The 13,497-nt window shown below is 58.6% G+C and overlaps 1 protein-coding gene across 3 annotated transcripts in view; it reads right to left on the bottom strand.

Annotated features, from left to right (window-relative positions):
• SLCO4A1 (solute carrier organic anion transporter family member 4A1) overlaps positions 1-13,497 on the bottom strand; it is a 23,972-nt gene continuing 10,475 nt past the window's right edge. Inside the window, exons 2-12 of one of the 3 annotated variants that reach the window (XM_081552938.1) lie at positions 12,323-13,152; positions 11,315-11,405; positions 10,586-10,707; positions 10,099-10,210; positions 6,879-7,033; positions 5,264-5,459; positions 4,553-4,718; positions 4,278-4,450; positions 3,952-4,016; positions 3,200-3,348; positions 1-1,220 (exon numbers count right to left, since the gene is read on the bottom strand). In XM_081552938.1, coding sequence (XP_081409064.1) covers positions 1,056-1,220; positions 3,200-3,348; positions 3,952-4,016; positions 4,278-4,450; positions 4,553-4,718; positions 5,264-5,459; positions 6,879-7,033; positions 10,099-10,210; positions 10,586-10,707; positions 11,315-11,405; positions 12,323-13,152 — 2,224 coding nt within the window. In that variant the 3' untranslated portion in view covers positions 1-1,055. Of the gene's footprint in view, positions 1,221-2,526; positions 3,349-3,951; positions 4,017-4,277; positions 4,719-5,263; positions 5,460-6,878; positions 7,034-10,098; positions 10,211-10,585; positions 10,708-11,314; positions 11,406-12,322; positions 13,153-13,497 lie in introns of those variants that run through there. The other 2 variants (XM_081552937.1, XM_081552936.1) reach the window with 2 other exon arrangements.

Genomic DNA, 13,497 nt, shown 5'->3' on the forward strand with positions numbered 1-13,497 from the left:
TGCTTTAAATATTAAAATATATTTACACACATACGCTTTTAACAGAGGACATGGACAGTAAACATTCCACACAAGTCCCAGTGCCCTCCAGGTAGGATTCACAAGTGCTCAGCACATGGTCAGGTAAAAAGAAATTCTATAAATAAGTGCTTATGCAGAATATGGGTCCATAGCTACATTCTTAGGTTGCTCCCGTCCCGCTGTGGGGTTGTGAGCCTGAGGACTGGAGGTGACAGCAAGTTTACAATAACACATGAAGGAGAAGTTCCCACAGGACACAGCCCCCGGGTCTCCTCTTCATCAGGAGAACCGTGGGACATCAAGGCAGGCTGCCTGAAAAAAGCCATGGACCCACCCAGGAGCTCCGAGGCACCAGCTTGTCCACAGTGTGGGATCCCTGTCCCTTCCTCCGAGTGGCCTCAACCAGCCCAGCATTACCGTGAGCGCTGTGAGGAGCCCCGGGCATCTAAGACCATGATGGGAGCTCAGTGTCTCCACTGGGCACCACTCACTCCAGGCATCTGCCACTGGAAGGAGAGAAGAGGGGACACAGAAGCAGCTCCCTGGAGTCCACAGGTGGTTTTGCATTCTGTGCAATGACAGATGCTGTCACATAGGAGGGCACAGGTGGCTTTACAAGCACAGCTGTTCATGTTTCCAAGGGACCCTGAGGCTCCCGGGGATGCCATCTGGCTAAGTCTGTGGGAAAGAGCAGAGAGTGAGGGACCAAAGGGAGATGGTGTTTCATCCAGCCGGGAAGCCGGCTGCTCCTTCCAAGCCGAGAGCTGGTCACCCTGCTCTGTCTGGTGAGGTCCAGGGGGGCTGGGTCAGGGGCTTCCACTTGGATGCATCTTGCATTCTCCCTCCTCGGTGCCCTTGAGGCTTCAACATGTGGTCATCAGCTCAGTCCCCCAAGATCCACCAGCAGATTTTTGCAGGGTCTTCAATGCTGGGGCTCAATAGGAGAGGGGTCCCCACTTCTGAGGAGCAATGAGACAGTGTTTCCAGGAAGTGCTGCATGGCAAGTCCATGCCCCGGGGTGGGCAGGTGGGCTGTCAGATGTCACTCTGGATCCGGAGAGCTGAGGGGGCTTCCTGAAGGTCTGAGGGGTTGTCAGAGGCCGAGGACTGGCTGGGCAGAGAAGCCTCCAGGCCATCAGAAGACCCCAATGGGCTCTTGTACAGAAAGCAGGCAATGGCAAAGAAGATGGAGCCCAGGACCTGGGGAGAAAGGAGCCACTGGACCTTGAGTGAGCTGCCCCCCCAGAGGTCCCAGGTACTCCCGCTTCTGAGCCCCTGGCCTGGCCCCGGGTTCCTCACAGCATTCTGGACAGCCAGGCTCTGCTCTGACCAGAGGACCCATCTGTCCTGTACAGCCAGGCCCAGCTTGGATACCAATATTTTTAGTGGGGGAATGAAAAATAGGATTTGACTTGAAAACAAGGGCACTGGGTGAAGTGGGGGGTGCTTCTTGTGGGCTGAACAGTGTACCCCAAAAGATATGTCCTGACTTCCAGAACCTATGAGCAGGACTTGATCTGAAAATAGGATCTTTGTGGGCATATTTAAGTTAGGGGTGTTGCAGTCATTTTGCATGAGGTCCAGTGACTGGTGTCTGCATAGAGAAGGAGGGCTGACACAGATACTCAGAGAGCAGCCAAGATGGAGGTAGAGACAGGGTGCTGCTCCCAGAAGCCTAGGAGCCCCAAGGGTGGAGGAGCCAGTGGGAGGGGGAAGGAGGGAGGGGGAGGCAGCTGACAGAGCACTTCAGAAACCCCAGATGGAATGGACACTACAGACACCTTGATTTTGGACACTTGTCTTCCAGAACAAGAAAGAATTAATTTCTGTGTAAACCCCAGTATGGGGTTTTTTGTCATAGCTGCCCCTGAACCTAAGAAAGAGGTGGTCAGTGTCGGCGGTCACTTCACTGCAGCCACTGCCCAGATCACCCCCTGCTGATGCCGGAGTCACAGGCCATCTGGAAGACGACATTGTGGGCAGGCATGCTGGCCTCTTTATGTGTGTGTGTGTTTAAGGTATGAAAGCTGGGTTTTCACAGGGGCACTGCCTGGGTGGATGGACCTGAAACTGTAGTGAAAAAAGGCTATTTCCTCTAGTGATCTTGTGACCCAATAGGAGCACCTGGCCACTCCCCCCTCCCCTACTAAAATTAGCACTGACTTTGGGAGCCGATCCCACCCCGGTGCCACAGTTGTGGGGGTGCTATCTGGGCAGAGAGTGGTCCGGGTACCAGCCGGCTGCTCTGGCTGAGGGATCACACAACACAGGGGAAAAGGAAAGCGAGGGCCAGCTCCTTGTGTAGGCAAGACTCTGAATTGACCCACTTGTCCAGGGCCGCACAAATCCCTTCTCACACTTGGCTATTTTTAAGCTAATCTTCGGGGAGATTAACCCAAAGGTGGCTGAGAATCCTGTCTTTGCGGCCCTCCCCAAAGAGGCGGTTCTGCCGGTACGACTTCCCGAGTCTACCCTCCACCCGAAGGAGAAAACCAAGACATTCTTATAGACCGGCCCTAGGATTCTGCTTTATTTAGGAAGTCTTGCATCTTTTCCTCCAATGAGGGTAAATTCAAAATAAAAATACTAAGCTTCTCCCTGCAGAGCTTGTGTGGAGAGATACAGTAGAAAGGTTCTCTTAAGAGTTGAAAGCAGAGGGTCAGGCTGAGAAGTGGGACATAACTCAAGGCCCACCAGAGAGGCAGAGGGAGAAACTCAGCTTGTGGACCTTCCCAGCCCACCAGCCCAGAGTGGGCAGGCCTGTCTGGCTCTTGCTTAGGGGAGTGGTTTTTGATTTCTCCAAATCCTCAGATGACCAGAGCCCCAGGACAAGCCACGGGGGGTGGGGTGGGTGAGTGGGGGATGGTGAGGGCTCCAGAGGGCAGGGGGATGGAGGTGGCCTGGACATAAGCCCTGGACTTGCTGTCCCACCTTTGCCTCCACTGGGATCAGGTCATCACGTCCCAACAGTGACCGCTTGGAACAGGGAAGGATCCCCTTCTGGGAACCAAGGGTGATACCCAGGGCACTCCTTCCAGTGGGGGATGAAGCTGTTGGAAGAACCCAGGGGCTGCCCAGACCCCCGAACTAGTGGGAGAAGACTCTTGGCTCCTTGGAGTGGACTCTAGGGCTCCCACTCCTCCCCCACAGTGCCCCTGGGGGGATGCTGCCCTGCTCACCTTGTACCCCAACCCTGCAATGAGCAGGTACCAGCTCATGGTCGAATTCTGGTACACAAAGCAGGAGCCCTGCTGGCCACACTGGTCTTGCCAGAGCAGACATGCCTTGTCAATCACCCAGCCAAAGGCAATGGGCCCCGGGATACTGCCTGTGAAGAGAGGTGCACTCAATGACTGGACTCATCCGGGGAGTGGGGGCCCCGGGGGTGCAGTGCCAGTGACCCATGCCAGCATGGGCCCTCAGGAAGGTGTTCTCAGGGGGTGCAAAGGGAACTTAAGTGCTCCTTTCTCTGGGGACTTGCCTCTGCAACCAGGACGCCCCATGATCTTTTACTCTGTTGGAGCCTGTGTGTTACTGAGGAAAGGGCACACTCTGGGCTGTTTAGAAAAGACCCTGATGCTAGGAAAGATTAAGGGCAGGAGGAGAAGGGGGCAATGGAGGAAGAGATGGTTGGATGGCATCACTCACTCAATGGACATGAATTCGGGCAAACTCTGGGGGATAGTGAAGGACGGGGAAGCCTGGCGTGCTGCAGTCCATGGGGTCTCAAAGAGTTGGACAAGATTAAGTGACTGAACAGCACCCTCAGGGCAAATAAGGGGCCAGGGGTCCCTCTAGTGGACTGTTAAGGAATGGCATCCTTCCCTGGGGCAACATAGCCTCCTGGTGGGAGGCTCCTCAGCCTGGCGCGTGCTCTTGTGCAGTGAACACACCACACAACTGTGCTTGGCTTCCTTACATAGCACAGTACCTAGCGTTCTAACCACGATCCACTGGATTCCCAGTGCAAAGGATCTCTGCTGATCACAGACGCACCTGCAATGGAAAACCAACACCAGTCAATGCCTGGGGAAGCTTGGTTGCCTGACACATAACACCCCCATGGCGGCTCCAGGTTCTGGCCGAGACCCATGTTGCATCACCGCCTCCCCCGGTGGCAAGCGCCACAAGAGGCAGTCAGCTCTTTCCTGCCAGAGCTCTTCGGGGCCCGGCACACACCCCTCAGGGATCCGCAGAGCTCCAGCTTAGCTGCAAAGGGAAGGTTCTGGACCAGAGTGAACCCCGCCCCGGGCTTACCGTAAAGTCGCTGTTAGTGCAGGAATGCTGCTGAGGAAGGTAAAGACAATTACAACGAATATGAAAACCAGAAGGAGGGGCTTTCTCTGACAAGTTGAAGTGCATTTCCCTGCAGTAGCATGGCCAAAACCAGAGGAAAAATTCTGAGGGACACAGCTACAGTCTCGGTACACCTGAGGAGCGCAACAACAGCGCTGATTACAGGAGGAAGCGGCAGGGCCCCAACTCCCGCCCCGCGACTGGGCACCGACCACGTGCTCAGTGGCCACTCTTACCTTCTGGCCGCCCGAGCCGGGCATGGCCACCTCCAAGCAACCTGCAAAGCATGGCGAGTAGTACGTGAGGCCATCGGAGCCGCACACGGGGCTATAATGCTCCAGCTGGCAGCTGCAGTGAACGTTGCAGGCAGCCATCAGCTCCAGGTGGCCTTCAGGCAGGAAGCTGCAGGCAGAAGAGAGCAACGGTAGGGTGGAGGCCAGTCTGGGGTCTGGTCCTCACCAGCCCACATCTGAGGGCTTCTGAACTCGCTGAGTTTGCTCCACAGCTGGGCCTGCCACTGTCCCATTTTATAGACAGAGGCTCAGGGGCCAGCCACTGGGCTCCACTGAGGTCATCATTCCTGCTGTTATGCTTGCGTATGTGCTAAGTCACTTCAGTCATGTCCAACTCTTTGCAACCCCATGGACCGTAGCTCGCCAGGCTCCTGTGTCCGTGGGATTCTCCAGGCAAGAATACTGGAGAGGGTTGCCATTCCCTTCTCCAGGGGAATCTTTCTGACCCAGGGATCAAACCCATGTCTTTTATGTCTTCTGCATTGGCAGGTGGATTCTTTACCACTAGCGCCACCTGGGAAGCCCCCTTGTTGTTATAACCACCTCCAGTGACTGCACCCCAAGTGCCAGACCCCACCTCCATTCCAGGGACCCCTGGTCCCCTGCAACACATGCACAGGGTCTCCCCTCACCCCGGTGCTGCCTGGCCCTTACCTCCCGTTGTAGCCGGTGGTCACGCCCGCCATGGGCACCCCGGGGCAGTGCATGAGGAAGATGAAGAAGGCCAGCAGGCTGACCAGGGTGCAGAGCAGGCAGAACTTGATGATGCCAGAGCCTCGGAGCTTGAACTTGTTCACGAAGAATCCACCCAGGAATGTGCCTCCACCTCCCGCTGGCACCACCAGGTACCCTGAGGAGAGGGAAGGGCTCAGGGCCATCCTGGGGGCCTTGGGGGTGGGGCCAGCTGGGTCTCATCTCCGCTTTACAGATGGGGAGATGGAGGTGTATAATCATGGGGCCTCATTCTTATGCAGCGCTGGGCTCTGCGCCTCACATGGGGACCCTGACCGGTGCTCTCAGGGACCCCGGGGCCTGGAGAGGCCACCAGGCCAGCCACTCAGAGGCCCAGGGAGGCAGGGGAAGAACAGGACAGGGAAGAGGACAGGTCACAGGCCCCCAGCCCCACCCGCTGGGGAGGCCACAGGACAAACTACCGGGCCCATGCAGTCGGAGTCTGACCACAAGTAGGTATTTGGAGAAGCTGGTGGCTGCTGCCATTTGGTACGAAGTAGGGCTTCCCTGGTGGCTCAGATGGTAAAGAATCTGCCAGCCATGTGGGAAACCTGGGTTCAAGCCCTGGAAGCCTGGTGGGTTGCAGTCTGTAGGGTCACAGAGAGGTGGACACAACTGAGGTGACTGAGCACACGGCATGCATGGCTTCATTGGCATGTGGCTTCCAGGTCACCCAGAGATGGAGTGCAGATGGGAGTGGGTGGAGGAGACCTCAAAGCCCCTGGGCTCAGTGAGCCCCTCTCCCCAGATTGAGACCAGCTCTGGGGACCCCAGGGACATGCTGTTCTAAGAAGGGATTGTTGGCTGCTGTGGGGAAGGGGAGACAGCTGCTCTGGTGGGGATGCGGGCAGACGGGCTCAGCCATGAGGCCAGCAAGGAGGGGTGTCTAGGGGCATTAGTCGGGGGGTAGGGCCCTAATCTGACATCATTCACCTACGCAGGGAAGGGAGACCTGTGGGTGGGGCCTGGCCAGGATGGACCCCACATACCTCATGCACGGCATGCTCTCTGTGAGTCCCTGGTTGTCCCCAAACACAGGGCTATGCCGTGAACAGGGCTGGGAGGAGGGTCCTGAGGAGGACCCTCACTCTCCTGGGAAGGCCAACCACCTCTGGCCACAGTATGCCTTCAGCCAAGCTGGCCCAGGGCTCCAGACTCAAGGAGACCCCAGGACACTCATCCCAGGGATAGCCAGGCCCAAGGGAATCTAGTGGGATCTGCCACCCAAACCCCTTCCACCACGACCAGGGACACAAAGGCTCAGGCTCCCCAGGGCCCACGGAGAGACCGGGCAGCCCCCAGTAATGACCTTCCTCCCCATCGGGGAGGCGGGCTTTGTAAGTGTGATCAGAGCTCTCCTGTAGGAGCCTGGATGCCTGCTCTGGGCCCCTGTCTGGGCAGGACCACGCACCCAGGATGTGTGGCGCATGTGGGTAGCACTGCCTGGGGTTTTCTGGAAGAGATTATCAAAGGCCCCTCTGAAAATTGATGAAAAAGCAGAGGACCCTTTCCCCTAAGACTCAAGGAGTGTTCTCACCAAACAAGGTGGCGGCTTCCGAGGCGCTGAGGCTGAACTGTGACTCGAGGAACTTGGGCCCGAACGTGGACATGCCAGCGATGAGTGTGGCCTCGGTGGCCCCAGCCAGGCAGAGAAGGATGAACGTGGGGTTCTTCAGGAGGAGCCAGATGGAGCTGCGGGGGAGGGGAATGGAGACCAGAGAGAAGACATGGAGGGTCAGAGTGGACCAGAGTCAGAGCCTTTCCCACCCCAACACAAAGAGCCCTGATTCTGAGAGAGGAGTGGAGCGGGGTGCAGGAGAGCGGGGGATACCCCACATTTACTCCAGAGAAACCAAGCGTGGGGCAGGTGAGCGCTGGTGCTGGGATCTGGAGCCTGTGGCTTGCTGGGAAAGGCAGGGGTCACAGAGTCTGGCTCCAGTGTGGAGAGAGACCCCGAGGGACCACCATGATACTGAATCAGCCCTGGGACAAGCAGAGGGGCCTGGGACAGGAGCGGAGGAAGGGGGCAGGCGGCTGTCACTGTCCAGGACTGGGTGGCCGCCAGGAGAGAGTATCGGGGCCTGCAGGGGGGCTCACTCAAGGACCACCAGTGAAAGGGGGTGGTGGGAAGACCTGTGGTTTGGAGCCACAGACCCCTCCAAGGAGCCCCGGGTGGACTTGACTGGTTCCCAACTTTTGGTGGGCACTTGGGGGACAGTGGCTAGTGGGGTGACACCAGGGGCTTGAGAAAGTGATGTGGGCTGGGGGCAGTTTCTCTTGGAGCCATGGGTCTTCTCAGGTGCCCAAGAGCAGGCAAAGTCTGGTGACAAATGGCTGTGTTGACAGAGCCTATCACAGCGGCTCTGAGGATAGCCACCTTTGCTCATATTCTCTGCGTCTGCAGCTGAGGCCTCATGAACCTCCTGCCCACAGAGCCAGCCCCTCAGACATTGCGGGTTACCCTCCCAGGAAGGAAGTCCCACACCCTGAAACAGTGTGGGTCACACTCCTAGGAGGGAGACCCACCCGGAGAACCAGTCCCTCAGACATGAGTGTAACCCTCCCAGGATGGAAACCCCGCCCGGCCCAGCCATCAGCGCATCTGTCAAAGCAGTTGCTGCTAAGTCGCTTCAGTCGTGTCCGACTCTGTGCGATCCCATAGACGGCAGCCCACCAGGCTCCCCCGTCCCTGGGATTCTCCAGGCAAGAACACTGGAGTGGGTTGCCATTTCCTTCTCCAATGCGTGAAAGTGAAAAGTGAAAGTGAAGTCGCTCAGTCGTGTCCGACTCTTAGCGACCCCATGGACTGCAGCCCACCAGCCTCCTCTGTCCATGGGATTCTCCAGGCAAGAGTACTGGAGTGGGGTGCCATTGCCTTCTCCGAAGTCAAAGCAGTGCTAACACCCTAACACTGAAACGCTCTTCATTTTGAGGACACAGGCCAACAATAAAATGGATCCTGCCTAGTAGGAGCTCGCAATGCGGTCATAACCCCTTGGGCGGGGGGGATCGACACTAATGAAGTCACCCCACCCCCGCAGCCGCTCAGATTAACCTCAGAGCAGCCTCTGTCCCCCTCCTGATGCAAACAGGGACCTGATTCCTTTTTAGAACTGACTTCCAGACTAGAGGACTTATGATCAGGCTTCTTTCTGGTCGACAGTCCGAGTCCCACGTACATGGAGGAAATAAGATGCAGAGGAAATGCTGTCTTGGTGAGGCTGTCTGGGACTAGACTGTGTGTGTGCATGTGCCTGTGTACACGTGTATGTGTTCCTGTGTGCGTGTGCATGTGCCTATGTGTGCATGTGTGAGTGTTTGTGTGCGTGCGTGCGTGTGTGTGTTTGTGTGTGTGGCGGCGGGGAAGCCCCGGGTGCGGCCAGTCCCTTCCCGGACCTGCCCAGACTTGCTCAGGCTATGGGGATGCTCAGTGAGGCTCAGGCCAGGTGACTCTTCCCAGAAACATGTGAACTTCCTCATTTCTTAATTCCTGTATGTAGGTTTCTCAGCTGAAATTCCTGAACTTTGGCTCAGAGAACTAGTCATGACCTTGACAGAGGGCCATGTTCCTGGATTGGTTTTATCAGCAGCAGCCAGTTCAGGGAGCCAAGCCTGAGCAGAAATCTCCTTATCTCTGCACTTTGTCCCTGGGGCTATGGGGACCAGGCTGTTAACGCCCCTGGTGCTAACGCTGCTCAGAGGGAGTGGGTGGCCCTGCACCCAGCTCCACTGTGGTGTTGGGAGACAGGACAAACGTGTCCCCAGCCAGTGCAGCCCTGGGCCGGCTCTGCCAGTCTCAGGGGCAACTCCTGAGTGGGTGGCTATTCTGGGGGGTCTAACTAGGCAGCAAGCAGCCCAGGGCTGCCCTGACTCCACATCATCCTCCCTGTGTTGAAGACAGACATCGGGGGCTCATTCCCACCACTGACAGCACCCACCCCACAGGGGGACATTCATGGGCTCAGGAAGCTGTGGGGCAGGTGGGCGCTCAGTGAGGCTAAACTCAGGCAGGTGATTTGAGGGCCTCCACCCCTGCCTGGGAGAGCCCCTCACAGAATGCCCCGATGAGGGGCCCTGGCCCATCGGGAGCCCCCTCCCAACACGGTCCCTCTGACATCCCAGCAGCCTTGGCTGTTTGTCCTGATGCGGTGACGTCAGCAAAGTGAGGCTGGGTCACATGTGACATAAACAGGACATCACTGCCCAAGAGGAGGTAGAGGCTGGATGGTTCCTTCCATGGAGCCCTGAGGTCACATGCAGGTGACTCCCAGTGAAACGATCGGAGGACAGGTGGAGGGGTGACTCCTGGGGTGGGGGGTCAATAGCTTCCCTGAGGACTGTGGACTCATTGTCTGCGGGGCAACTCACCCTAGCATCAGGGGTTCACCTAGTGACCATGAGGAGGTGCCAGGCACAGCCCCCAGAACCTGCCATGCAGGAGTATGAACGGGCCCCTGTGTGCAGGTCCCTGGGTCCACAGGCCTGGGTACTGGGGGGCAGGCACTGTGGGGTGTCAGAACTGGCCCTCAGTGGCTCCATGCCAGGAGGTTCTGTCTGCTGCTTCTTAATCTCTTTGCCCAAGTTTTGGAGACCCAAATGTTGCTGGGTCACGGGATGTATAGGGGGTGCGGGCTTCCCACGTGGCCCTGGAGGAGTTACAGGACTCTCCTAGCTGAGGGTGAAGACCCAGCATGTGGAGTACCCTAAAGGGTCTTCAGGACACACAGGCACAGACGAGAGGCCCCCAAGGTCCTTACAGAGGCAAGTCTCTGATGGTTTTCCCGAAGTCAGGGTTGCTGGTCACCTTGTGGCTACTGTCCTTCAGCTGGTATGTTTCAGATGCTCTCATGACCACATAACGCTGGGAGCCTGAAAGGATGGGTGTTGGTAAGTGGCAGAGACCAAAGGCCCCAGTGCCTCTCTTGGGTATAGGACCAGCTGGTGGACAAGGCTCCTGGACAGACACTAGATGCACTGTGGTGACAGAATGGCAGGGAAGTGGGGTGGGAGAGAGTCTGTGGGCTCAACAGGGGACCAGAGGGAAGGAATTGAAAGGGGTGCACCTCCTCCTTGAAACAAGCCTCTCCCTTGGGTCCCTGAGCGGGTAGAGGTGGCAGGCGTAGAGGGAGCACACAGGTTGGGCCGCCCTGCAGAAGGGCAGCATCCCCCAGCAGATGAAGGGAGGAGGAGGAGCAGGGGACAGGCTGTCCTGTCTCCCGCTCACCTGGGGCAGGAAGCACCCACCTGGCAGCTGCCGCGGGTAGCCGAGAATGGGGACCGCGACGAGGAAGGCAGCGGCCCCGGCGCCCAGAAAGCCGACCCACCAGGCGCCCACCCACAGTGGGCTCTCGGTGGTCAGCTCTGTCCTGCGGCAAGAGACACTTGGGATCAGTGCTGTGCTCACAGCACCCAGAGCACACACACCAGGCACCCTTATGCCTGCTGGTCAGTGAGAGGCAGAGGCCAAAGGCTCTGCCCTGATGCTCCCCCCAACACCAGGTCTGGGACCAGCAGTGGACGAGGGCATCAGGAAAGATGTGGGGTGGGGATGCACCCTGGTAACCGGCTGGCAGATGCTGTGCAGCCTGCTCAGGTCCATCCCTTCCTCTGGGGCCTGCCAGGCTTCCTCCCAACAAGGCCATGGGGACTGGTGGCTGGCGGGGGGCCCGGCTCTCCCAGCAAGAGCAGGGCAAGGCACATCCCCCTCCCAAAGCAGTGCAGAGGGGGCGCGGCTGATGCCTTGGCCTTGGCAAAGAGCACGGGAGCAGTTGAGGCTGGTGTCTCCTGGCTCTGGGAGGCCATCCATCTACACTGTTCCCTCCCCCAGGCCACACTCTCCAAGTGGGCCCCAGACTCCCTGGTCCATCAGAGCAGGGCCAGCCTGGACCCCTGCCCAGGGCCACCATCCCCCTGCACCAACAGTGGTGCTTTCCCTGTGGGCTAGACCACAGCCGTAGGGCCCAGGTCACTCACTGTTGGCTGATATCGGTGTAAATGTTCAGCAGGGCGCCGCCCACCAGGTAACCAGCTGCGGGGCCGAGGATGGCCGCGGTGTAGAAGGTGGCTGGAAAGGAGCAGAGCCATCAGGACCCACCGCCCCACTTGCCCACCTGAGAGAAGCCCCCGCATCGCTGCCCTCCACCCCAGCCCTAGGAGGGAACCCCTTTAACCCAGGTGTTCCTTGTACAGTCTCCACTGTGTCTGACATCGGCCAGCGTCAACCTTTCAAGGTGATTTTAAAACATTCCTCTCAAAACCTCACAGACGCCCCCTGGACTCTTTCTCCCTCAAAAGATCCTGAGACCCTCATTTTGCAAGATGAGGGCGGCACCCACGTGGGGCTGCGGGCTCACCTGGGTCCCAAATGCTCCCCCACCCCAGACCTCAGAACAGCAAGTGCCACATGATGGTGGATGTAGGAAGCAGGACAGCGAGCGAGCCTGGCCAGGCCGGAGCACCAGTGGGGGGCTTTCCACTGACCCCGGTCCTGCCCTGGGAGAGTGACCATGCAGGACACACTCAGAGAAGTGGGCAGCATGAAGGCTGAGAGCTTGGAAATCTCACCCAAATAAACAAGAGGGTCTTGGGGGCAGCATGAGGCTCGAGGCCTTCGTGCCCAGCTCTGTAGCTCGGCCACCAGCTGAGTCCAACTTGCGGGATCTTAGTTTCCCAACCAGGGACCAAAGCTGGGTCCCCTGTGGTGAAGGTGCAGAGTACTAACCACTGGACCACCAGAATCCATGCACTTAGGAACCCGCAAGATGTATGGGAATCAGGCTGAGCTCGGCTGGCACCACCTCCATCACCTGAGGCATCAGGTGAAATTCAGGCCTGTGCTCACCTGTCACCTTGCCTAGGAGCCCCTGAGGCCAGGTGTGACCACATGTGGCCAATGAGGAAATGCACATAAAGGGCTTGGACAGGGCTGGGCTTCAAGCAGACGTCCAGTGGGCCTCACTGCCAGCATGCCCGCCCACTCACCGATGTAGACGGGTGAGTAGCTGGACTTGACGTTCTCGTCCAGGTAGGTGACGCCCAGTGTGTAGAGCGGTGTTGCACCCATGCCGTGCAGGAACTGGCCCAGCATGAAGACCAGCCGGTAGCCGGACAGGCCGGAGGCGCTGTCCCCGCACGTTGAGCTGCGGTTGGCCCAGCAGGTCCCCACGACCTCGTCCACCTGCACCTCATAGCGGCCGGCGGTGAAGTGCGGCAGCGCGAAGACCAGTGAGCCGGCGCCCATGACCAGCACGCCCCAACCCAACCAGCGGGGCTTGTGGCCGTGGCCTCCGAAGTAGCTGACAAAGGTGAGGCAGAGGCACGCGGCCACGTCGTAGGAGCTGGCAATGAGGCCGCTCTGGTAGCTGTGAAGGTCGTAGCGCCGCTCGATGGACGTGATGACAGTGTTAATGAAGCCATTCACCGTCATGCCCTGCAGGAAGGAGGCCACGCACAGGAACAGCAGGAAGCCCCGCGGTGTGTTGAAGGCCTGCAGGCACGCGGGGGCAAAGGCCCGCCAGCCGCAAGCCTCACCCGGCTGTCCGGCCGCCACGTAGCACACCTCCTGAGCCGCCTGGGGCCCACGCTTCTCGGGCTGGCACAGCGGTTGGCTCAGGGGTGCACTGAAGGACACCCGCCTGCTAGGGGGTGTGCGGTCACACTCGCTGTTGGTGCCCGAGTGTGGGCCAGGGAAGACCAGCTGCGGCATCGAGACAAGGGGCTTGTCCACAGTCGAGTGCTGGGGCATCTCCACTGAGGGTGTGGCAGTGAAAGCAGTGGGAACGGACACGTGGGATTCCAGCAGCTGGTTCGATCTGCAGGAAGAATTGTTGGTTAGCGTTTTCCAGCTCCAGGAGAACCCTCCCCCAGGCCTTGCACTCTGCCTGCCCAGTGTCCAGCCTGGTGGGAGTGGCCTCCCTGACCAGCCCTCTCCTGGGATCCAGACCCACACACTCAGGGCACCCCTGGCCTGAACAAGGCCACAGAGCAGAGAGCAGAGCTGAGATACAGCAGGACCGAGTCAGATGCTGTGTGAACACCTGAGTTTCCCCGACCCGTACCTTCCCCATGGCCTTGGCTCACCAGCTTGAGCTGTGTGTTCCGCCTGGGACAGCTCACTGCCCCCTACTTTGAACTCACACCCGGCTGGCTTCGCACTC

The sequence above is a fragment of the Giraffa tippelskirchi genome, chromosome 13 (assembly GCF_054371585.1).
Source record: "Giraffa tippelskirchi isolate mGirTip1 chromosome 13, T2T-mGirTip1v1.2.pri, whole genome shotgun sequence".
Taxonomy (NCBI): domain Eukaryota; kingdom Metazoa; phylum Chordata; class Mammalia; order Artiodactyla; family Giraffidae; genus Giraffa; species Giraffa tippelskirchi.